This window comes from Marmota flaviventris, chromosome 14 (assembly GCF_047511675.1).
Source record: "Marmota flaviventris isolate mMarFla1 chromosome 14, mMarFla1.hap1, whole genome shotgun sequence".
Classification (NCBI taxonomy): domain Eukaryota; kingdom Metazoa; phylum Chordata; class Mammalia; order Rodentia; family Sciuridae; genus Marmota; species Marmota flaviventris.
The window spans coordinates 93,475,953-93,500,203 of NC_092511.1; the positions used below are offsets into that span (position 1 = coordinate 93,475,953).

Consider the following 24,251-nt stretch of genomic DNA (forward strand, 5'->3'; position numbering starts at 1 on the left):
TAGACCTCCTATAGGCTGACAGGAGAAGGGTCTCAGGATGGGAGGAGGGCAAGAGAACATCATGCCATTTTGCAAGGAGACATCAGGTCTGGAGGACATTCTGTTACTTGCTGCCCCTGACAGCTCCAACTGCAAAGGCTCCTTAACACCTGTTACTGTTCCTAGCCGCTTCAACCATAATATCTCTTTCTTAGCGATTCCTACCCTTAGCAAAAGCTAATCAATAAATCTACCCCATTCTGTAGCACTCTCTCTTCTCCAAAAGACGTCCCAAAACACAAGATTGGACCCATCCTCTTAATTGTGTAAATAAGGTATTAAGATTGTGCACTCCTGATTGGCTTATTAAACCCAGAGCCTAAAGAGCTTGATAGGTCCAAGCTGGCATTCCTCATTAAAATAGTTCCCACCAATCACCTGTGCTCAGCCATCAGGTATGCCTTTAAAACTCCCTAGACAACAGACACTCCTTGGTATCCTCCTCTTGGGACCCCTCCCTCTTCAGGAGCCCTCCCCTCCCCTCCCCTTCCCTTCCCTTCCCTTCCCTTCCCTCCCTCTGATAAATCCTTTTACTTTGCTCTCACCCTTGTGTCCCTGGATTTCATTCTTCAAATTCCTGAGACAAAGAACCCACCTGACATCCACACTCCGTGTTACACAATTAGGTGCTTTGCCCTAGTTTCAAAATTGAGACAATTCGGGAATTTATAATTCATGTCTCTTTCATCAGATGGGATTCCTTTCAAGAAATAATTCAGAAAGAGAATAAAATTATAGCTTTTGCAGGTAAATGGATAGAGTTGGAGAACATCCTGCTAAGTGGAGTAAGCCAATCCCAAAACCCCAAAGGCCGAATGTTCTCTCTGATAAGTGGATGCTGATCCATAATGGTGGGGAGGGGCGTGGGAAGAATGGAGGAACTTTGGATTGTGGAAATGGAGGGGAAGTGGGGAGGGGGCATAGGGGTAGGTAATGATGGAATGAGATGGACATCATTACCCTGGGTACATGTATGATTGCACAAATGGTGTGATTCTACATCATGTACAACCAGAGAAATGAAGAGCTATGCTCCATTTGTGTGCAATGAAACAAAATGCATTCTGCTGTCATGTTTAACTAATTAGAAAAAAAATTTTAAATTTTAATATAAAAAAATACATCTGGAAAGGTGAGCACCATCGAAATAGCAATGGATGTGTCAGTGAATGGGGTTATGGACATTTTCACTATTGTTATTATTTTATAATTTATCTATAATGATTATGCACTGTGTTGATATCATAAAATAATTTAACATTAAAGTAATAATTTTTTAAAAAAAAGAATGAATGAATTCTGGAAGATTTCCCCTAGCGCCTCACCGCCCCCACCACCACCAAAAGCTATTTTCCATTTACTCACAAAAAAAAATTATCTGATAAAGAAAGGGGGAAATATGACTCTTTAAATGATTGTTAGTTTTTTCCTAAAAATTTGCTAAAAAACATTAACTGGTTAAAGAACAAAAAATGATGGAAAGCTCTCTGAATTATATTGGTGAGAAATTCAGGATAGGCAAACTTACCAGATATCTGCTTCCTAAACTTTTATAAGTTTCTGCATTGTTGATTTTTATTGAGGGATTTATTGAAACATCACTCAGAAGTATGTTAAATCTGTTTATATTTAGACCACTAAATATCCTTTCACATTTGGGGCTGTGGTCTGGGCAGGGCTCCAGATCTCAGCATTGCAAAATAATTCAATGTGTCCTTTGTCCTTATTTTTAGTACCTCTTAGGGTCCATTGCCACATCTTGTTTATAAATCCTTTTTAATAGGACTCAAGAGAACCAAGTTAGTTCATAGAATAGCTACTAAAAAAAGCCACCATTTCCTAAGGTCCTACTTCATGCTAGGCACTGTGCCTCTTGTAATCCACTTAATCTTTCAATCCTTATGCAACTCTATGAATTAGGAATTGTAACCATTTCATAGGCAAAGAAACAGGGTTCAAATAGTTTATCTAAGGCTTCACACCAGGTAGATGGAGGTAGCATTTCCAGTGGAGTCCGAGACTCTAGGTCCACCTGGCACCTTCCATTTCTCCCCAGGTACTGACAGAACCACCTGCTCCTTGGAAGTGCAGGGAAGTTTAAGAACGGGGAGGTACTGACCAGATGGGAATGAGCTCTAATCATCAGAGTTTATAAGCTTCAGCACATGCATTTTGGACTCCTAGCTAGCCAATTTTGTCCAACTCCTGTGTCACAGAATATAAATAGAGACCTTGTGTAAAATGTTAAAATGTTCATACAAATGTTGCCATTGTCAATTTTTGGATAAGCAAAAGTTTAATAATAAGACTCATATTTTAATCTACTTTAGAAGTAAGCAAACTGGGTACAAATGAGGCTACACAATGCAGCAGAGGTCAGGGCTCAATGTATGGCCAGCGACCTCTGAACTCCATCCCCCTTCTCACGGCCCACCACCCCCAGAAGGTCTCTCTGAAGAAGGCGTGCTCACTCTACATCAGGTCTGGGAGTGTGCAGGTACGCTGTGGAAAGGGCAGGCAGAGAAACAGATTTTCAATAATATTCAGTACAAAGTTTAACAATTTTATTGGAAAACAAGTACAGTCTATTGATCAATGATGCACACTATACATAAACTTGGTGTTTTAAGATATAAAAATACTTGGCATCTGCTGCAGAATTATACAAACAATTTACAAAAAATAAAACCCTTCATTAACCAGCACAAACATAATTTATCAAAAATGTCATTAAAAATGGCTCAATACCTTGGCTTTCATTGCAAGTGAAATCAACAAGAAAGGGGAGGGAAAATATGGATTCTGCTAAATCAGTTTTAACCACTGGTAATTAAATATTTTGTTGCATTTACAGACTTTTCTTCAGCACTCAGACTGACTTAAAAACAAACCACTGAAAAGTGCAGTAAGATTTAACTAATGGGGAAAGCATGAAAAGAAGAGCTTTAAAAAGTGTTTGGTAGAGAAGACAACAATCCAAGGGCAGGTCACAGGGATCAGGAATGTGGCTTCATCCTCTGGGATCCTCCCGGGAGAGTTGGGGACTGACACTGTGCGTTCCTGTCTGAGATTCTTGTTCCTGTCTAAATTCTAAGTACTAAGCTACTTGTAATTCTTGGCTGTCTCCACCCTCACACTCTGCTTTATGGCCAATTTTGTCCCCACCCTCACCCCTTAGCTAATTCTAAGTTTCAGAACTGGCTTGCTTTCTTGGCACGATATATGCTAGATGACAGATAAAAATCATCAGCAGAACTTCTAAAGTATCTAGCAGACCTTGGGAGTCATGACACCTCTCTACCTCATGAGACATCCTGCTCTCTGTGTGCAGCCAAAGAAACAGAGCCCAATTCTTTTAAAATATCAGTTCCCAAGGCAGCACTATTGTTCAGTGCTATGGATCAGACCCAGGAGAATACAGGTAGAAAAGGAAGAGTCAAAAATATTAAACTCTGTTTGGTTTTGTCTAGTTCTGACTGCTTCAGGGGAAAAATATCCTTCCAAATAAGCGTTTGTCTTCACCCATAATAATTAGGTAGTCAAAAAATATGAAAAAAAGAAGACCTGCCCTTGTTCATTCAACTTTGAAAACCACGTGTGTGTCACGTGAACTTGGCTTTGTGATTTTCCAGAGTTGCTCTAATTATCGTAAGACCTCTGAGCAAATTTTGAAACATTTTTTCTGTACCAAAAAAAAAAAAAAAAACATTCTTTGCTTTCATTTTTAATTGGCTGAGAAATGCTGACCTTTAAGGAAAGAACATATGGAAATAAAAATATTGTGCATACAAACCTAAACATAGTTTTTATAAATTCCAACCCTGAAAATTATCAAATTTGTTTGTAATGTAAAAACACTCCTGGACTCAGTAGTCTCCTGTAAAGCAATCCGTGATGGGTGAACAGTTAATGACTTGAAAGCAAGCATTCGAACATTGGACTAGAAGCCAGGAAAATACAGGTTCAAGTTCCAGATCCAATAGAATTAAGAGAGTAATTTTAAAAAGAGTCATTTTCTCTCTACATAAAATTAGAATAATTGCAAAAATTAGGTATAATTACCCAAAAACATTAAAAAAAAAAAAATAAAGCACTATACAAATGTATTTCACATGTGCAAATTGCTTATGGAAGGTAGCAAGGGACAGAGAGAGACATATGGTCTCTCCTCAGCACAGATTCCGGCGAGGGGAGCCACTTTGTAAGGGGACCAGCAACAGGCAGCACTAGCTAACTGACTGGAGGGACAGACAGAGTTGTAACGGTGACAATGTCTTAGGGGAAGGCTCCCAGGAACCAGAGTGCTGAAGTCAACTCTGACTTTGGAGAGCTGGTCATCTGGAGAAAATGCAAGAAGGATTTCCAGTAAGGGAAGGAGAAAGTTCAGCAAACATGGAGGCGCCGGAGCAGGTGCAGAGGCCCAGGAGGCTAACCTGGGACTCACATCACAGGACGGTGAGGGGATGGCTTTGAAAACAGGCTGGGAGACTCGGGGTGGGGTGACAAGCACAGCTGTCTTTCCAAAGAAGCAATGAGCCAAGTAAAGTGAAGACGAATGTGGAAGTTCAGGTCAGTCATTCCAAGGAGGAAAGAATAAAGAGTGGTGGAAGAGGTGGGTCAATTTCTGCTTCTGTTGCTTTCACAAGTCTTTGTCTTCTAAAGAAAGCTAAGGGGGTTTCACAGCCTTGGAATCCTGGAGAACCCCCTTTTTCATTTTAATGATACTTCTCAAGGTCTATAAAATGCAATCTGGTCTTTGGAAAGTGACAACTCATTGTGGATGTGTATGGAAAATGCAAGCCATGGAAAGTTCTCCAAGAAGACATCTACCTTCCTCTGTGAGGTGTCAGGCACACTTCATCTGCAGTGCTGCCCAGAAGAGGCTCTCCCCGGGGCCAGTGATCCTGCAGCATCCCCAGAGATGGCCAAAGCCCCACCATCAGTCTGTGGATAACTTAATAAAATTGTCTATAGATGGTGAACATTCCTTTCATGTTTTTTTCTTTTTTCTTCTTCCAACTCACTGTCTCAGTGCCTTTTTCTCAGAAGTTCAACATTCAGAGAGGGCCTTTATAAAGGCTTTCCCAAGCCCTCTAATCTGAGTTGCCCTGGCCTGCCATTGTCACCAAGTCCTGCTCCCTTAACTGTGTGATTCCAGGTGACCTCAGAGATTTAGGTCAGCAGGAGGCTCAACACCCTAAGACTGCATGCACCCAAAAGATTCTTGGCCAAGCTTCTCCATGCTACCCGAGAGGCAGGTGAACCTCCCTTTGATGCTTCTCCTTAGAGTCTGACTCATGGGCCATGGACAATAACCGGTGTTTGGATGAAGGAGATCGCCGCTGGGCTGGCATATGGTACCGGACCTGTTTCCAGAACCTGGTCTTTAGAGACTGAGGTCCCTCTCTGAAGTCCCCTGACCAGCAGATAGCCCCATGTTTCTGCTTAATGAATTTAATGGATTCTGGCATTTTCTCATAGTCTTGGATTTTTTCCAGCTCAAGCAGGACAACTTTAATCCCCTCCTGGATGAGAGCATTATATATCACTATTTGCTCTTCAGATGAATGGCCCAGCCAGCTGAAGTCTGACATGTCTGTCACCAAAATGATGATAAGTCTTCTGCTTTTCTTGATGTTTTCATTAGTGACCTCAATAGCATCTAAAAAACATGAAGCCCAGTACAGACAGTCAGATTACTATTTATAATCATTTTCTCTGGAAGCGAAACCTTACAAGTTTCTTCCCACTCCGTCCCTATAGCTCCTAAAGTTTTTTTTTTCTTGCCTTACTTAAGATTAGAAGTCTTTCCCATTTTATATACCCACTTATAAACTGGCCTACAAAACTTGGATATTCACTTAGAACTCAGAAAACTTTAAGTCAAAATTTTAAAAGTTTCTTGTTAAATCATTTGATCTACACCACTCCTATATTATCATGTCCGTTGTAAAATTAATTACGATGTCTAATGAGTCAATGTGTTTTCCAAAACAATAAAAATCAATTAATTATTGATCTAATAAACTCTGGGAGAAGTGAATACATTTATTAAATGTGAAAATCACCATCATACATGTCTGAAGAGATTCTTAAAATTGTAATATATGTACACCTGGGTTGAGACCTCTAGAAAGATAGGTCCCAGATTTAGCAACTAGTTTCACAACAGTCAACCTTTTATTCTTTTGCATTATATACATACCTTCTCCAACATAATCATCCCTTCCATAAATAAACAGTTTATATCCCAACTGTTTTTCCAAGACCTCAGGCAACACTTTAAACACAAAAATATCTGAGTTCGAGGTGGACCCTTCCCCAAAGGTCTTTGGATAGAGGATATATGCATCGTAGATCTTTCCATCTGAGGCTAAAGGAAAAATGAAGAAATGTAGTGCATTTAGAACCAATACTTTTTTAAGTATTCATCTCTTAGGAGTTTCCTATTCATTGTGCTTTACTACAAAACTGTTCTTATATTGCATTTATTGGCCAATTTTTGTACATTTGGTATAGAAATATTCACAGCTCCTTGTTTTTATATTCTTCCCCAAATGTCTCATCCCAGAATTCTATCTATTCTTAATTTTATATATATATATATATATATATATATATATATGTAGTATTTTATATGTTATATATATATTATTGTAGTATTTTTTGCAAGTCTCTCTGATTTGTGAAAATCTAGTCATTTCTTTCTTTTCAAAGTGAATTTTGAAGTGATGTATGTTCCTACACAGCATAAAGCACGTCATTGACTGAATTTATTGACAGATGTTCTAAATACCTACTTATCCCATCATATAAATGCTAAAGGAATAACTAAAGTAATAAGGCATTCAGCCTAGTCAGTTGTGAAACAAGAAATATCCATAAGAATAACTACTATTCTTGTACATGCTACCACATATCATTTTGAACCTTCAGTAAAATTCCTATTAGTCATCTTCTACCTCTCCTAACTATGCCCTCTTCAATGAGAAAATACTTCAAAGAATGCAAAAATTATACCTTTGGGGGGAAGAAAATCAGAGCAGGAATCCCTGTACCAAAGCACAATATCAACCTTGAAGATTTTATAGATGAAAACAGAGCATGTAATTATAATTGTTAATGTAACAAATATTCCAATCAAGAGCTTCTGGAAATCAGGCACTACAGTAGAAAAGAGGAGGGGAAAAAAGTATTAGAACCAAAAAGAATTAAAAATTTGGGTATAACAAATCAAACATTTTCATTGTAGCAAAACATATTTGGGATTGTCTTTGTATTTGGATAGTATTAACTCATTCATTGTTATCACTAAAAATGAATACTATGCAAAGAAATGTGACATGGAAACTACCTAAAACTAAGGTTCATTCTATTAAGTTTCCAGGTAAATAGCATAATATACAATGAAAAAAAATAGAAAAAAATAGAATAGAGTACTTTATAGCTTTACAAAGAGCATCACTCAACAGCCTATAAAAGGTCCCTGAAATACAAAAGTCAGTTTTGGAAAAGCCAAAAGCTGGGAGGAAAAAAAAAAAAGGAGGTTTATGGAGTCTTTTCACATTTCTACATTCTCCTGGCCTTGTTCTAATTACTCATCCAATGATTACAGAAGAGGAATGAGAGGGGTAAGAAGTGGGAAGCTAAGGGGGAGAACACTGAAGAATCAAAATTTAAAAACTAAAAGAAGAAAGTGCCTTCATTGTGGGAACCCAGAAAAGAGAATCTTAAAGTTATAAGAGAATCCTCTAAAAGAGTATCTAAAAGTTATATTGTTTTACTTTTCCAAGTTAGATCTTTGATCCATCTGGGATTGATTTTGGTACAAAGTAGAAATCAAGATACAGCATTTTCCAGGTTAAGGTCCCAACTGACCCAATGGATAGTTCACATTTATAGTCCTCCTTAATGTAACTTCATACAAGATCATGATGTCTGTTGTATAAATACTCCAGATTTGTCATTTGTATTTAAGATCATCTTTATTATTCTTTTTTTAAATAATTAAATCTAAAACATAACTCTGCATATAGCAATTTTTTTTTTATTTGTGGATGGACACAATACCTTTATTTTATTTATTTATTTTATGTGGTGCTGATGATTGAACTCAGTGCCTCACACATGCTAAGGCAAGTGCTCTATCACTGAGCTACAACCCCAGCCCCCATCTTTATTATTCTTGGTCATTTACACTTTCATATGACTTTTAGACTAAATCCATCTGTCACCATAACACAAACACTAACTTAACTTATGCAAATACTGCTGAAATTTTGATTGGAATGATTTTTAATCTATAAATTCATTTTGGGAGAAATAACATCATTATAACATTGAGTCTTTCAATCTATGAACATTGTATATCCCTACATCTATCTGATCCCTGATAACAATCTCAATGATATGTTTTTAAATTGTTTCACAGAGGATTGAATAGCTTTTGCTATGTTTATTCTTAAGTATTTGATTATTTTTTTTGAAACTACTGTAAAGGTTATCTTTTAAATTTGGTTTACCTTTGTATGTTGTTTGTATTTAGACATACACTGAAATCATACTAAACTCATCTGCTTGGGCAGAGAACTAGATTAAGGGCAGACGTCAGATGAGAAAAGCTTCCTATAAGAACAGATAGCTCAGCTGAGAAATAAAGAGGAAGAAGTTGCTCAGCTGAAGAGAAGATGAAGACAGTTCCAGGCAGGGGAAAACAGCATTGGAAACTCAAGGTCTTAGATTTTTATGAGAACAGAAGCAACAAAAGATCGCATTTCAAATAAATAAGTCTGTTGTTTACCTGGAAGGGTTAATCGTATGTATGCTGAATATATATTAGATTTACTGTTGACCAAACAGGTAAATGGATATAGATAAAATTGACTTTTGACTTTTGAAATATTAAGCGTTATAATGTGTATAGTTTTTCTATTGGCTGAAGGACTGTTCATCCTGTTCAAGAGAGAGGATAAATAAAATTGTGTAAATAAATTGTACCGACTACACATAAGGATGCATGTCTGGTTTATTTCTTTATTTGTAACATAAACTGCAGCTGAAATAATCACCAACCACTGTCTCAGCAGACTGCTGGCAATACCCGTGTGAGACTCAGTAACAAAGACATCAAGTTAAAATTACCTGCTTCCAAAAGGAAAAATATAAGCTAAGCATTTTGGTATCCATGGGGCACAGAGAAGCATAAAACAAGAATAGTTTGTTCATTAAACAACACTCATCTGGGGCAGGTGATAAAGTCCTTCGAAGACAATGATAATGGAAGGGATAATGGGAAGCCAATAGAGACTTGGAAGTAGAGTGTCTGCTTCTTGACTCCACTTAGTCTTTTCTAAACTACTTAAAAAAATAGGAAGAGTAACTCAGGATACTTGCTTCTTTGGAATGTTGCAACATGTATAACTGAATTTAAGAGAAAGGCTTCTAAGTTGTCCAGAGTTTACATCATAATGACATGTATTTTTTTACCTTAAAAGTACAAATCGTACAAATCTGTTTAGCTTACTTAGCGAAACTCAAAATGGGCAGCAAAGGATTAAGAACAATCAACTTCCAACTAATCTTCAATATTAGATTAAACTGTCAAGGTTATATATAAAAATACGACACAGACTTTAACATAACATCGATTGACACACTCACAATTCAAAGTCTTCGACCAAGATTGGATCATCAGGTAAAATTGGTGACCCATTCCACTTCCAGTAGACAAGGTCAGTGAGGTGGCCAGTGACATTACAGACCAATTGGACGTGGGATCCTGCAAAGCAATATATTATTAATCATAAGATGAAGTGGGTTTTGATCCATTTTAGCAAATGGCTATGGAACAAAAATTTTAAATGCTAGAAAAGCACAGAGGAAAATTGCCTTAAACTTACCACTCAGAGATACCCAGGATTAATAACTCTGTGTGTCTCATTCCTTATCTTCTCTGTGCATATAAGTAATTTTTATAAATGAGACTTTATTGTCCACTATTTTTTAATTATTGTGGACTGGGAATTTCAGGCTCCATGATTAGTCCTCCAAAATAGACTGTTTTGTGGCTGCTTAGTATTTAATACTATAAATAGCCTCTAATAATTTCCTATTGCTCAACATAATTTGTTTCTAACTCTTTATTAATATGATTATTATTCCAGAGAATATCCTTGTTTATATATCAGTGTTTGTACATATCCTGAAATATTACCCTGAATAAAAATAAGGAAGTAGAATTGAATTAAAGGGCCAGACTTCCTCTCTTAAGGGAGTCTGCACCAATTTGCTTGCTCTCCCCAAACTCCCGGATAACATGTGGTCTTGCTTAATCATTACCAATGGAGAGAAGGAGGAAAATAAATGCACTTAAGTTAAATTTTCATTTGCATTTGGTTTTTCTTTCCTTCCCACCCTCCCGCCTTTCTTCTCTTTTGTGGTGCTGAGGATCAAACCCAAGACCTCTAACATGTTAAGCAAGTACTCTACCACTGAGCAACATACACCCCCAGCCCATCTGCATTTCTTGAACTCATGGTGAATTAACATTTTTCATAAGCTTAGTATTTCATGGATTCTTTTAAGAACTGTTCCTTATGTATACCAACCATTTTTAAATTATTACTATTTTTACTGGTATATTAAAATTTTATGTAATAGGGAGATTCATTATACTGTATCTGTATATGCACATAATTTGATCCACCTCATTCCCTATGAAGACCCCATCCCCATTATAAATTTCTTCCCTTCCTCTCCCTATGGTCCACTTGTACTACCAACCATTGTTTAATCTCATGTTCATATTACTGATGTGCAGGTTCTCTATATTCATTGAGGATTTTTAACTTTTTATAATACACACAAAATGTTTTAAGTAGTTTTCTAAGTTGGTTACTTCCACATTATTATTGCTTGTGGGAATTCTTTGATGTAGATCTCTTTATTTTTCATTTGGTCAAAATAGTTTAAAATTTTTTTTTTATCTGGTTTCACTATAGTTTTTCTAAAAGTCCTCTCTAGCCAGGCTTGATAGCACACACCTGTAATCTCAGCAACTGGGGAAGCTAAGACAGGAGGATCACAAATTTAAGGCCAGACTGGGTAACTTAGCAAGACCCCATCTCAAAATAAAAAATAAAAAGGACTGGGGATGTAGCTCAGTGGTAGAGCACTTCTGGGTTTAATCTCCAGTGCCTGAATAAATAAATATTTTTAAATAAGAAGGTGCTTTCTATCAACAAATCAGGAAAATATCCATGTACATTTTTTTAGGTGTATAAGATTTCCTTGTTATTGTTTTATTTTTATTCTTTGATCTATCTTGAATACAATTTCCTATAGCTTGAGGGAGAGTTTTCACTTAATGTTTTTATCCAAATACTGGTCATCATTCCAGAAAGACCCATGATTGATAACAATTTTCCTCCTCACTATTTCACAAGGCTGCCTTTATCATAAAATAAATACTCATTTAGTTTGAACTTTCTCAATTAATCTGAATGGGTGCAATCATGCCAAGGTTACCACATTCTTTTAATTAATGAAGTTTTAAAGCAAAGGCTAATATCATTTTTTTAGTATTTGCTTCTTACCAATATTATCTTAACACCCTAGTGAATTTTAGAATATATGAAAATTTTTAAGTCCACTCACATTTTTTATTAGATCTCCATTAAATCTATAATGAATCTCTCCATTAAATCTGAATGAATTTTCATTTACAATTTCTAGTTTCTCATATAGGAAAAACATACTTGTCTATATTACAATTTTGGTTTTCATTTTGCATATATATATATATATTTGTTTCCTTCTCTGTAAATTTTTAAGTCCCTCTACATCTCTCTCCTTCCCACTTTCCCTCCCCCTGATGTGGGGCATGCTGACTGGGATCAAATCCAGAGCCTCCTGAGTGCTAGGCAAGTGCTCTACTACTAAGTTACAGCCTCAGGCATCCCTTCTAAAATTTTAATAGATATACAGTCTATCTGTTGGTGTAGATTTTTTCACTCCCAAGAGTCAATTTCCCCCTATGAAGACCCCACCCCCATCATAAATTCTCAGTTTTTCTGAGCTTTATATTTCGGGGGTTTTATTCCTCCCTTATAAACATCACACATTTTGAAAACATTTTAAAATATATTTTTACAGACGTTTGGTATTAAAATGGAATCTCTTTTCCCATTACATTTTCTAGCTGGTTATTGCTAAATAAGTCTAATATTTTAGAATGGTAATTTTATCATGTCTAATAAATAAAATATTAATTATAATTACAATTTCCCAGTAATTCTCTTGGGATTTGCAGATAGATGATTATGTGATCTAAAATTAATAATTTAAAAAATCTTTTTTTTTTTTCCCCTTATAGTAAGCATCTCTTGGTTTCTTCTCCAATCACATTTTTGGTACTTTAGAACTATGTTAAATCATGCTGACTAGGCAGGCATCTTTGTCTTTCTGTTGGCTTCAGTAAAAATGTCTACAGTGCTTTGCCATTAAGAATGTTGGGAACCGCTGGGCACAGTGGCACAGGCCTATAATCCCAGCGTCTGGGGAGGCTGAGCAGGAGGCTCTTGAGTTCAAAGCCAGCCTCAGCAAAAGCGAGGCACTAAGCAACTCAATGAGACCCTGTCTCTAAACAAAATATAAAATAGGGCTGGGGATGGAGTTCAGTGGTCAAGTATCCTGAGTTCAATCCTCGGTGCCAAAAAAAAAAAAAATGTTGGTAACCACTGATTCACATTGATGATATTTATTAAGTTAAGGAAATATTCCCCAAATCTCATTTTTTTAAGTCATTTTATTGGGAATTGGTATGAATCTTATCAATGGCTGTTTTATATCTGTCAGAATAATCCTATGACTGGGTAAAATGTGCCTCTGATACAACATGATATATTAAAATAAGTATCTCCTAAAATGAAGCTACTTTTGGATCTGGGATCAATGCAATCTAGACTTCAGAGCTCTCCATTTTACAGGTCTAGGGCACACTTTCTCAGCATGACTACGGCCAACAGAGCAAAAGGAGTTCTTGGAGAGGGGAGCAAGAAAATCTGAGGTGTATGTTCTGTCACCCTACAAGGGCCATAGCACATCAACAGACAAGCACAGTACTGAAATTCCTAAAAAGAGAAAGGGATGTGGGGCAGGGTGGTTAGGCCCTGAAGGAGAATAATTTAAAGGAAACTTAAAGGATGGGAAACACTACACAAATTCTATTCGCCTATATTTAGAGTACTGTCATCTCTGCATCTTTGTTGATATCTAAGAATTTCTTTCTATTACTTTCCACTAAGAATGACAAACTTGGCAAAGCACAGAATTCACAGGTTATAAACTCCTAATTTTTGAACAACTGTTCATGGCCTTCCTGCAGTTACTCTATGAAGAGAACTGATCCTCTGAGACAAGAATCTGTTTTTGTGTCTGGACTACAACAACATAAGTCACTGGTTATTATTAATCCCTTGAAATAAGGCAAATGTGGCTGGGGAACTAGTTTTTAATTTAACTGAATTAAGTAATTGGCTTAATTTAATTTTATATGTACACAGCCATATGTAGCTTTATTCTTGATGTTAAAAAAAAAAAAAAAAAAGGTCCATTAACTTGCAAAAGTATTTTTTCTTGAATAACTATCATCTTTTTGACCTGGAGTCTTACCCTTCTGCCTAAAACTTAGCTCTGGTGATAAATCCTGTGCCAGGTAGATGGATGATGACAGTTCTTGTTCTTAATTTGAATTTCGCCTCTGCCCGGGTTTTCATGAGAAAGGAGAGCTGTGCAAACCAGATGTGGCTAGGTTTTTGCCACAAGAATCAAAAAACAAAGATATAAGGACACCTTAGGATATAACTCGTGCCACTTTTCATCTGAGTTCACAGGAATGATTTTGGCACATCCGACTAGGGCTTACTCACCCAGCTCCACTTCCATGGTCCCGTTTGCTGGACTTTCAATCACAGGACTGTCGGATTTGATTTCCTCTGAAAGAAAAAACATCCACAGGGCTTCTCAGTCTCTTATACATGAGAATCACAAATAATGGCAACACTTGGCAAAACATACTAAATGACACCAGGCCAGATGGTGAATAGACAGCAGGAGACAGGAGGTGACAGGGAGCCCACAGAGGCTGCGGCTACCTGAGCATCCTCACCAAACTGGACCCTGCCAACCCAGACACTCAAGATAATGCTCTCTTAGAGCAAATCAGGAAAGGCGAGGAGAGTGGAAGTAGGCAGTGCCAGGCCTACTTGTATTTAGTAACACTGCTAATGACCAACAGTGGTGTGCTTATGGGTGCATGTGGTTATTGACCGATGTCAAGCACTTTGGTGCAATTTATTAAAACAGGCAGAAAGTTGTCAAGAGCCTCAGAAATTGATCTAAGCCTTCTTTACAGGAAGATCGATTGGCTTTCAGAGTTCATCTGTGGCCAAGAGAAAAATGATCAGAAATGATGAACTCGAATTTCCAGTAATCCACTGCAGGACAGAATAATGTCTATTGCTTGTTGGTTGGCTTCCTAATCTATTCTTAAAACAGTTCCTGGCACACAACGCATATTCAAAAAATATGATTTATGAATGAAAGGCATTCAGCCTCATTGGGTTGCGTCTGGAGGAAAAACAAAATATTTACTCATCTGGGTAAAGTATATTATTTCTACAAATGGGATCAGACAAGGAGACAGAAGAGTATTTAAGACGTACTGGATCTATTTTGAAAAATTCCTAGTGCCAGTTCTCCCTGGTTTGGTTGCTGTGTAAGGAGATCAGAGCTACACAAGAATCAGGAAGGCTGTTGAAAACCCAGAAATGTGGTTGTGATACAAAGACCACTGAAAATTAGGATTTCGGTGGTGCTTGTGGGAATTAATTGTGATTCAATAACATCAATCTTTGAAAAATTAATTATCATAGGAAAATGTTGCTGGGTGTTGTGTGATCATATTCTGGGTTGTCTGAGATAGTCTCAACTTACACCTGTTATTCTTACATAATAGATACCCTTTAACTTGCAAAACTTCCAGTTAGATCAACTGTTCTATTCTCCAAGCCAACATTTACAGAAAGCCTGAGTGTCCTGCCCATTTTTAGGTAATCTATAGAAGTACATTTTGCTTCATTTTGTTGTCAAATAACTTAATATGAAACACGGTTAATACAGAACTGAAAGCCCAAAGAAAATTAAGAACAATCACAATTAGCTGCACACCCGTGTTGCACTTCACACCGCTTTGCATCAGACACATGCACACAAGCTGCACATCCTCAAATCTAAGCTTCCCCATGACCTTGGGAGGTGGTGTCATGTTACAAAAGAGGAAACAGCCTTAGAGAGGGCAAATGACTGGGCTAACACAGAACGCACCGGAGTAGGTTCTGGGAGTATAACTTATCCCAAGGCTCATTTGTGGCAATTATTCTTGTTCAGAGACACTCAAAGACTCCTCAAGGACAGGCTCTCAGCCAGGGGAGCCCCAGAGCTCTCCAAAGAACATCTTTAGCCATGTCAAACAATAAGGCTCCTAGGTCAGTTGGAAAACTTAGCTCATAACATCTCTGTTTAATTATCACTGCATCTAAAATGAAAATGAAAAAATGTTTCCATTACATATTCAGGAACAAAAAGCTAAACTAAAGCCATGGGACCTTTGTGGAGTCATCAACCTTCTCTTAGATTTAGTTCCTCTACAGACAACGAAAGTAATGTTCAAGTCATGGTGTCTGGGCCTCTCTAGATCTAAACTCCTGGGGTTGGAGTTATGACTCACCTAGAGTAATAAATTCTATTGCCCGGGTAATATAATATTGCTTTCCCGAGTACATGTAGGATGCATGACAAGTGTACTTCCCTCTATGGCCCTCTGACACATTCATCACAATAAGCGTATTTGTGACTCCAACGAAGTATACGTTGTCAAGAATCAGAGGTTTGCAATCCTAGACAAGAGGGAGAAAAGAAGCATTGAAAATTAACTAGTTACTTTGCCCAATATACCTAAAAAAATTTTCTTTTTGCAAAAATCATTAAATTTTTTATGCCGGAGCCTTGTGCTACAAACACAAGTGAAGGGCAAATTAATTAAGCAAGAAAAACGTGTTTGAGGAAAGAATGTGAACACTGTAATTTCTTATCAATGCTGTGCTCTCTTTCTTCACTGATACTATTTTGCTTTTCCTAACCTCTAAAAGATGATTTCCCATTAAGTTCTACCAGATGAGGTAGGTTAAAAGTGCCAAAATATGATATGAAATGCTAGTCAAGCCACTTTTCTAACAGTTACAGAAACTATCAAGTTATTTAAGGACCACTTAGTTTTAAATAAAACATGGAGTAATATATGTTGTAATAGATAGTAATCTTTTAAACATCTCACTTTATAATCAGTCTTGTCCTTAAACAGGTTTCATTTATCCTGTTACTTTTCTCAACTATATCCTATTAAATAAATACAATGATAAGTAAGATTTTAGTTAAGCTTCAAATTAAATGAATGCAATCTTATGATTCTTTTTAGATTCCCTATTAACCTTCACAACGACAGAAGAATACAATCTAGAAATGGAAAAAACACTTTGCAGATTCATTTTGTGTCCAACACAGAAAACTATTTCATCTACTAGATAAGTAAAATGCCATATTTAAAATAAAATTACCTTATACCATTTTACTGTGGGAAACTCATTATTTTCATCTTTAAAAAAATCCAAATGAGGACACACAAGTCTTCCATCTCCGGCAATGCGCAATTTCTGTGTGAATATAGCTTCTGTATTGTAACACAAGTTAGGTTCATTTTCCACAAACTTGGCAGTTATTTTAATTTTAAGGCAGAAAGTTGAATTTCTAAAATAAAGTTAAACCGGGAAATTAAAAATTATTTAGAGATTTTTCTGTCCTCAACTATTGTATGTACTTGGAACACGTTTGTAACAGAGGACTCTCTTACCTTACTGAGCAGTAGTAATGTCCTGAATCCTCTACCTTAGCGGGGACAAGCCAGAGTTTATCCTTTTCTTGATGAATCCTGGAGTCTTGCTCCGTTGATATAGGTGTCTTGCTGTCATTTTTATACCAAATCACCGGGCCTATGTTTTCATTTGGGTTAAGGGGACAGGCACGAACATCAATTTCATTTGCAGATGAAACTAAAATTACTGGTTCTTCACGTATCTTACATTCATCTTTGAAAGGGAGAAAGGGGAAGCAACTTCCATTAGAAATTTTTCCAATGTTTCTTACTGTGATAGACACACATAAACACAACAATCATCGAATACATTGATTCATACTACATATAAAAGTTTCCCAGTCTTATGCTTAAGAGCATCATCTTGGGAGCCTGGAAGATTTACATTCAGTTCTGTGTACTGTCCCCTTGGGCACGTTACCTAATCTCTCTTACTCCTTCTTTGTTCATATAAGAAACAGGAATAATGTAGGAGAGGAGACAGCCACTTCAGAATAACATGAAACAATGAGGATGGATTCACCTTCCCAATTGAACAACTAAAAAAATGAACAAAATTTATAAAACACACTGTTCAAGGCCCCAAGAAGGAAGGAATACAGCACAGAGATCTCAGGAAAATTGAAATACAGGAAGGGAGCAATTATCCAAAGTTAACTGCCCAGATTACTGCCTGGCTATGACACTGCAAAGAGAAAACACAGGCAAAGTCCAGTGTCTCTCTGAGTGGAAGAGATGGGGTTGGGAATCTGTGTAACTTAAGAGTTTGCAGCTCAAAGTGCCCACATGGTTGTGGTGGCACACACAGAGAGTATTTGCAGAACCCCAGATAGTCCCCTGGAGTTTTCAGCTAAGTATAAATCAGTATAATTTTTTTTTTAAAGCCAGATCTAGAGTCAAAATGCCCAAAGGATAAGAAGGAGCACAATTACAGCCCTAAGGGGAAACCTCATTAATCATGGGGCAGCAAGTAGAATGCCCAGAAGGTTCTGACTCACTAGTTGGAGAAAATTAGGATTCAAATATATACTTTTCTGATTCTCATGAAGCTTAAAAGCAAAACCTGAAAGTATAAAACCACTTCCAAATAACAGTCCTGCGGCAGAACAAAGATCATGAACATATTTATAAACAGAAAAACAGACAACATGGTAAAATCTACAATGTCTGGAAAGGTTGTGGAGAAAAAAGAACACTTTTACATCATTGGTGGGACTATAGATTAGTGCAGCTGCTATGGAAATCAGTATGGAGTCTCCTCAAAAGACAAGGCATGGAATCACCATATTACCCAGGTATACCCCTCCTTGGTATTTATCTTAAAGAATTAAAGTCATTTTGCATAGTGATTCATGCATACCCATGTTCATAGCAGCACAATTCACAACTGACAAACTATGGAATCAGCCTAGGTATCCATTGATGGATGAATGCATAAAGAAAAATGTGGTATATAGACAGAGTGAAATTTTATTTAGCCATAAAGAAAATAAAATTATGTCATTTGCAGGAAAACAGATAGTACTAAAGATAATCATGTTGCGTGAAATAAGTCAAATTCAGAAGGATAACAGTCTTATGCTTTCTCTCATGCAGAAACTAGAAAGGAATAAAGGAAAACAAAGGTGGGGGACGGATCTCATGAAAATCAAAGGGAGATCAGTTGAGGAAAAGGACCAAGAGGGGAAAAATGCTAGGGAGTGATACTGCCCAAATTATATTGTTATATTATGTGCATATAGGAATATGTAACAACAAATCCCAACAATGTGTTTTAAAAAACTGTTAGGCATGCAATGAAGCGATAACATGCAATCACGAGGAAGGGAAAAAAAAATCAACCAACCAAAACTGACCCAGAAATAACAGAGATGATAGACTTAATATTGACAGGAACTGAAATAGGTGTTTCTCCTGAACTCCGTGTGTCCGAGATGGTAGAGGAAAGACAAACCATGCTGAGTAAAGGCGCAGAAGAGGTTAAAAACACTTTTACAGATGGAAAATTATAATATTGAGCTAAAAAAAAATACACTGGCTGGGTGTATAGTAGCTTTGACATTGTAGAAAAAAAGATTAATAAGTAATGCTATGTCTTGTAATACTGGAAGACACAGCATTACAAACTATCCAAAGTTAATCACAGAAGGAAAAATAATAGAACAAAACAGATGTGGCATTAGTTAGCTTAGGACAACATCAAAATGTGTAATATGAATTGCTGAAGAAAAGAAAAAGGCGAAACAAAAATATTTGAAGATGAATTTTTTTCAAGATATTAATGAAAATAATGAACTCATAGCCCCCCAAATCATAATAAATCTCAAGCAAAGGAAACATGAAGAAAACTACAGCAAACACCTAACAACCACATTGCTAAAAACCAGCAACAAAGAGAAAATCTTTCAAGTATCCAGAAAAAGGGGATGCAGTTATTACAGGTGAACAAAGAAATACACTGCAGCCTTCTTTCCAGAAACAATACAAGTCAGAGATAGAAGAACAATATCCTTCCAGCGATGAAAGACAAGTAGACTTCTGAACCCATTGAAAATGTCTTTCAAAATTAAGGAAAAATATTTTTTTTCAGATTTTTTAAAGCTGTAAGAAGTAATTACCAGTAGACCTATACTATAAGATATACCTTCAGAAAGAAAAGAAATATTATCATAAAAACCAATCTTCACAAAGGAATAAATAGCATCAGAAATGTTAACTATGTTATAAAATAATTAACTTCATTATAAAACAATTTCCCTATTATTCTAATCTCTTTAAAGAGAACTGAATTCTTAAAAAAAAAATGTCCTAGGAGGTCTACACCATATAGAGGAATAAGATATATGGAAATAAGAGGGCAAAATACAAACAAGGATGTATAGCATTAAGAATCTTATATTTCACAAATTGTACAGAATCACTTGAAAGTTAACAGTGATAATTTAAAAGATGGATACCTAAGGCTTAGAGCAGTTATTTAAAAACCATATAACAAAGAGTTGTGATTAATTAGCCAACACAGATGAAAAATGAGCCATACACATTCTCAAGTAAGGTAAAAGGCAGCAGAAAGAGGAATAACACAATTGATGGGAGAAGTGAGAAAATAGGAAAATCCTAAAATTAAACCCAAGTATACTAATAATCACAGTAGTCTGAAGACTCCAGTTGAAAGGTAGAGATGGCCAAGCTGAAAAAAGAAATAGAAAACTATATGGTGCACAACACACACACATATACTCATACACCATTTTACTACGAGGACAAAAGTAGGTTAAAAATAAAAAAATATATGCCACATTGACACTAATCAATAGCAAGCTTGATTTAATTAGCTTGGTTTACCCATTTCACAATGTATACATATTCCAAGACACTACATTGGACACCATAAACTCATATGACTTTTGTCAACTACACTGCAGTAAAAAATAAAAACAATAAATAAATAGCTTGAATGGCATGATCAAAGTAGACTTTTATTGTATAGAACATTAGCAGGGAGAAAAGATAATTTCCCATTAATAAATATTTATGCATCTATTAACAGTGCTTCAAAATATATGAAACAAAAACAAATGCCCGATGTGGTGGTGCATGCCTGTAATCCCAATGGCTCAGGAGGCTGAGGCAGTAGGACCACGAGTTCAAAGCCAACCTCAGCAAAAGCAGGCACTAAGCAACTCAGTGAGACCCTGACTCTAAATAAAATACAACATAGGGCTGGGGATAGCGGTCTGAGTTCAACCCCCGGAACTCCCCACCCCTCCCCCAAAAAGGCAAATAGAACTGTAAGAACTAGAGAAACCAACAATTTTAATTAGAGATCTCAATATCCACTCAGAAGATTGACATAACAAATAGAACAACTGAATAATTGACAATGATATGGAAGATTTGAAAAACACTATCAGTCAATTTGACATAATTGATATTTATAGAAAATTCTACCCAACAACAACAAAATATTCATTCTAAATACCCATAAAATACCCACTAACATATATTATATTCTTCTTCATAATCCAGGACTCAATATATTTGAAAGAATTCAAATTAAACAAAGCATATTCTCTTGTGATAATGAAATTAATTTAAAAGTCAATAACAGAGATATCTAGGAAATCCTCATGGATTTGAAAACTAACACTCTTCCAAATAACCCATAAGTAAAAAAAAAAAAATTAAAAGGAAGATTAGAAAGTATTTATGCCTGAATGATGTACGCAAAACCCAGTAGGCCAGTACTGTGGCATTCAATGAAAGCAGTGTTTAGAGAGAAATTGAGAGCAATAAATTCAACATATTAAAAAAAACTCAAATTGATGACTTCAGATTCTATTTAAAAAACTAGAAAAGGAACAAACTGAAGTAAACTGTGAGCAGTCTCCATGTCTGAGTCTTAATTCAGCAGGTGACTGATTGAAGACACAGAGAGGCTAATGCCATTGAAAGAAGATGTTATTGCTGACATTCCAAGACATGGGGCATCCATATCACAGGAGGCTGGAGGAAGAATAACCAGGTTTAGTTAAGGGGCAGAGCAGGAGGGTGGGAAGAGCCTAGGCCAAATCCATTGTTTAAGTTCCTACAGGAAAGTCAAGGTAGGGCAACCAGTTTAGGGTTGGTCAATTTCCATAGTAGGGGCTGTCCCTAGCTGCCAGGTACCTGGTCCTGGGTTGATTTATGGCAGTGGCAATATTGGCTTGGTGTGTGAGAGTTGGATAATGAGTTGGATGGGGGCCCAGCCCTGGATCCGGCAGTCTTCCCATGCAAAGCAGCTCCGGCCAAGCTGTCCACAACCCTGTGTTAGTCACCTTTCCATCACTGTGACCAAAATACCTGACAAGAACAACTCAGAGCCCAAAAAATTATTTGGGGCTCACAGTTTCAGAGGCTCCATCCATGCCTGGCAGATTCCATCACCCTGCCTAGGGTGAGGTAGAACTTCATGGCAGAGCAGGATGGTGGAGGAAAGCTCAGCTCCAGGAAGAAAGAAGAAAGAGCAAAGAGCCAAGGACAAAATATAATCCCCAAGGTCATACCCCCAGTGAATTATTTCTTCTAATCATTCTCTACTCACTTACAGTCACTACCCAGTAATTCCTTAAAATTATTAATTTTTCAAATTCATCCAACCACTGATTAGATTATAGCTCTCATAATCTAATTGTTTCACCTATGAACATTTCTGCATTGCCTAATATGAGCCTTTTGGGAGACACCTCATATCCAAACCAGAACAAACCCCTAGGAACTACCTGTCCCTGGGATATATATAGGTATATATAGAAGAAAGGAAGTTTAGTAGGGTAAAGCAGAAAGAATAGGGGGAGGGAGGAGGGAAGGAAAAGGGGGAAAGGAAAGGAGATTGAAATAAAATTCCTTGCATGTATGATTTTGTCAAAATGAACTCAAACACTATGTACAATTATAATATGATAATATTCAAAAGGAAAAAATGAAAAAAAAGACATCAGTTCTCTGGAAATTTATTTATATTCAATCCTAATCAGGATCGGATCAGAGTTTTTCATACAAATTGATAAATACATTCTAAAATTCATACGGAATAGCCAAAGCAACTTTGATTTAAAAAAGAAAGAAGTTGGAGTTACATTGCCTTAAAATCAAGTTATACTTAATATAATAAACATATAGCAATAAAGATCTCTATTTTGTTCCAGCAATCTATTCATCTTTATTAGCATAATAAATATTATTAGCATAAAGATGAATAGATTGCTGGAACAAAATAGAGATCCTGGAAGTAATTCACACAAATATATTTAATCAATTTTTGACAAAAGTGCAAAATTAACGCAGTGGAAAAAGAAAAGTCTTTTTAACAAATTGTACCTCTTTATGCAAAGAAAAATATTTAAAAGAACTTCAGAGGCAGAGCTCCAAAATGCAGAGTAAGAGTCTCCATAAATCATTCCTCCATAAAAACAACAAAAGGATTGACTTTTTTTTTTTTTTAATGAAAAGCTTGCAACTATCGGAACATTTATTTAAGAAAAGAAAATCTTCTGAACCAAGGTAGAACGGTAAGGCTTCTGGCTTTGTAAACTACACCACTCCCAATCCCCTCTATTGGGCCATGAAAACCAGAATCTTTGCAAACAGCAGCTATGAAAAGAGTAGACTTTCAAGAACAGATCAGGTTTGTAGGTCCTCAGAAAGTCCTAACGAACACTGTCACTCTTCGACTTGACTGGCAGTTCCTGGAAGTCACATTCATAGAGTAGTGCTGTTACTGACCTGACTCGGAACTCCACAGGAAATGCCCTACACCCAGGGTGTCTGTTGAACAAACTCAGGGCCAATTGTTCAATATGATGGCAGCTTAAGGCCAGTTAGGACAAAGAAGATCCATAGTCCACAGGGGCTTTGGAAAGCTCTGACACATTCCTAGGGAATCAAGAAGAGTGCTCACGTAGGTAGGGCTGTTCACATGCCCAGGAAAGGTACCAGTCTCTTACATCCAGATAACTCAGAGATCAGACATAAGCAGGAATTGAAGGCTAAGACAGAGTGGTAAGGCATACCCAAATCTTAGAACCCCTTGGCAAAGGGTTATAAAACTTACCAGGTCAAGGAATTTAAAGAAAGGCCAATCATTAGCTGACCCTTAAATTAAAGAAGTAATAACTACAGTGGTCACTTACTGCAGGAAGTACGGATTTTGCAAGGTTAACCCACAAGGATGAACTGAAAGATATTTACACCTAGGTATATCATAGTCCAATTGTAGAAACACAAAAATAGAAAGTCTTGAAGGTGACAAGAGAGAAATGCCTCATTACATACAAGGGATTTTCAATAAGATTAACAATGGGCTCTTAGAACCCACAGAAGCCAGGAGACTGCTGGATGACATATTAAAACATTTCATCCAGTTAAAAATAATATGACTATCAATCAAAAATTCTATATCTGGAGAAACCATCCTTCAAAAATGATGGTGAAATGAAAACATTTACAGATAAATTAAAACTAAGAAAATCCATCATAAGCATACCTACCCTGAAAAAATAAAGTGCATAAGACTTCAAGCTGAAAATAAAAGAACCCAGATGATAAATAGAATCCACATAAAAAAAGAAAAAATACCAGTAACTACAGAGGTAAATATAAAACTACATAGATAGATAGAATTTTTAAAAATACATAGGTAGTTTGGGCATGTAATTTCTCTTTTTTCCCATATAATTTTTAACTG

General features: G+C 36.5%; 1 protein-coding gene across 6 annotated transcripts in view; it reads right to left on the bottom strand.

Annotated features, from left to right (window-relative positions):
- Positions 1 to 2,581: 2,581 nt before the first annotated feature.
- Il1r1 (interleukin 1 receptor type 1) overlaps positions 2,582 to 24,251 on the bottom strand; it is a 73,593-nt gene continuing 51,923 nt past the window's right edge. For 5 of the 6 annotated variants that reach the window (XM_071601914.1, XM_071601912.1, XM_071601915.1 and 2 more), the window contains 9 exons: positions 17,006 to 17,240; positions 16,713 to 16,902; positions 15,827 to 15,995; positions 13,968 to 14,033; positions 9,700 to 9,817; positions 8,840 to 8,991; positions 7,060 to 7,203; positions 6,245 to 6,412; positions 2,582 to 5,701 (listed from right to left, as the gene is read on the bottom strand). In XM_071601914.1, coding sequence (XP_071458015.1) covers positions 5,283 to 5,701; positions 6,245 to 6,412; positions 7,060 to 7,203; positions 8,840 to 8,991; positions 9,700 to 9,817; positions 13,968 to 14,033; positions 15,827 to 15,995; positions 16,713 to 16,902; positions 17,006 to 17,240 — 1,661 coding nt within the window. In that variant the 3' untranslated portion in view covers positions 2,582 to 5,282. The remainder of the gene's footprint in view (positions 5,702 to 6,244; positions 6,413 to 7,059; positions 7,204 to 8,839; positions 8,992 to 9,699; positions 9,818 to 13,967; positions 14,034 to 15,826; positions 15,996 to 16,712; positions 16,903 to 17,005; positions 17,241 to 24,251) is intronic. The other variant, XM_071601916.1, reaches the window with a different exon arrangement.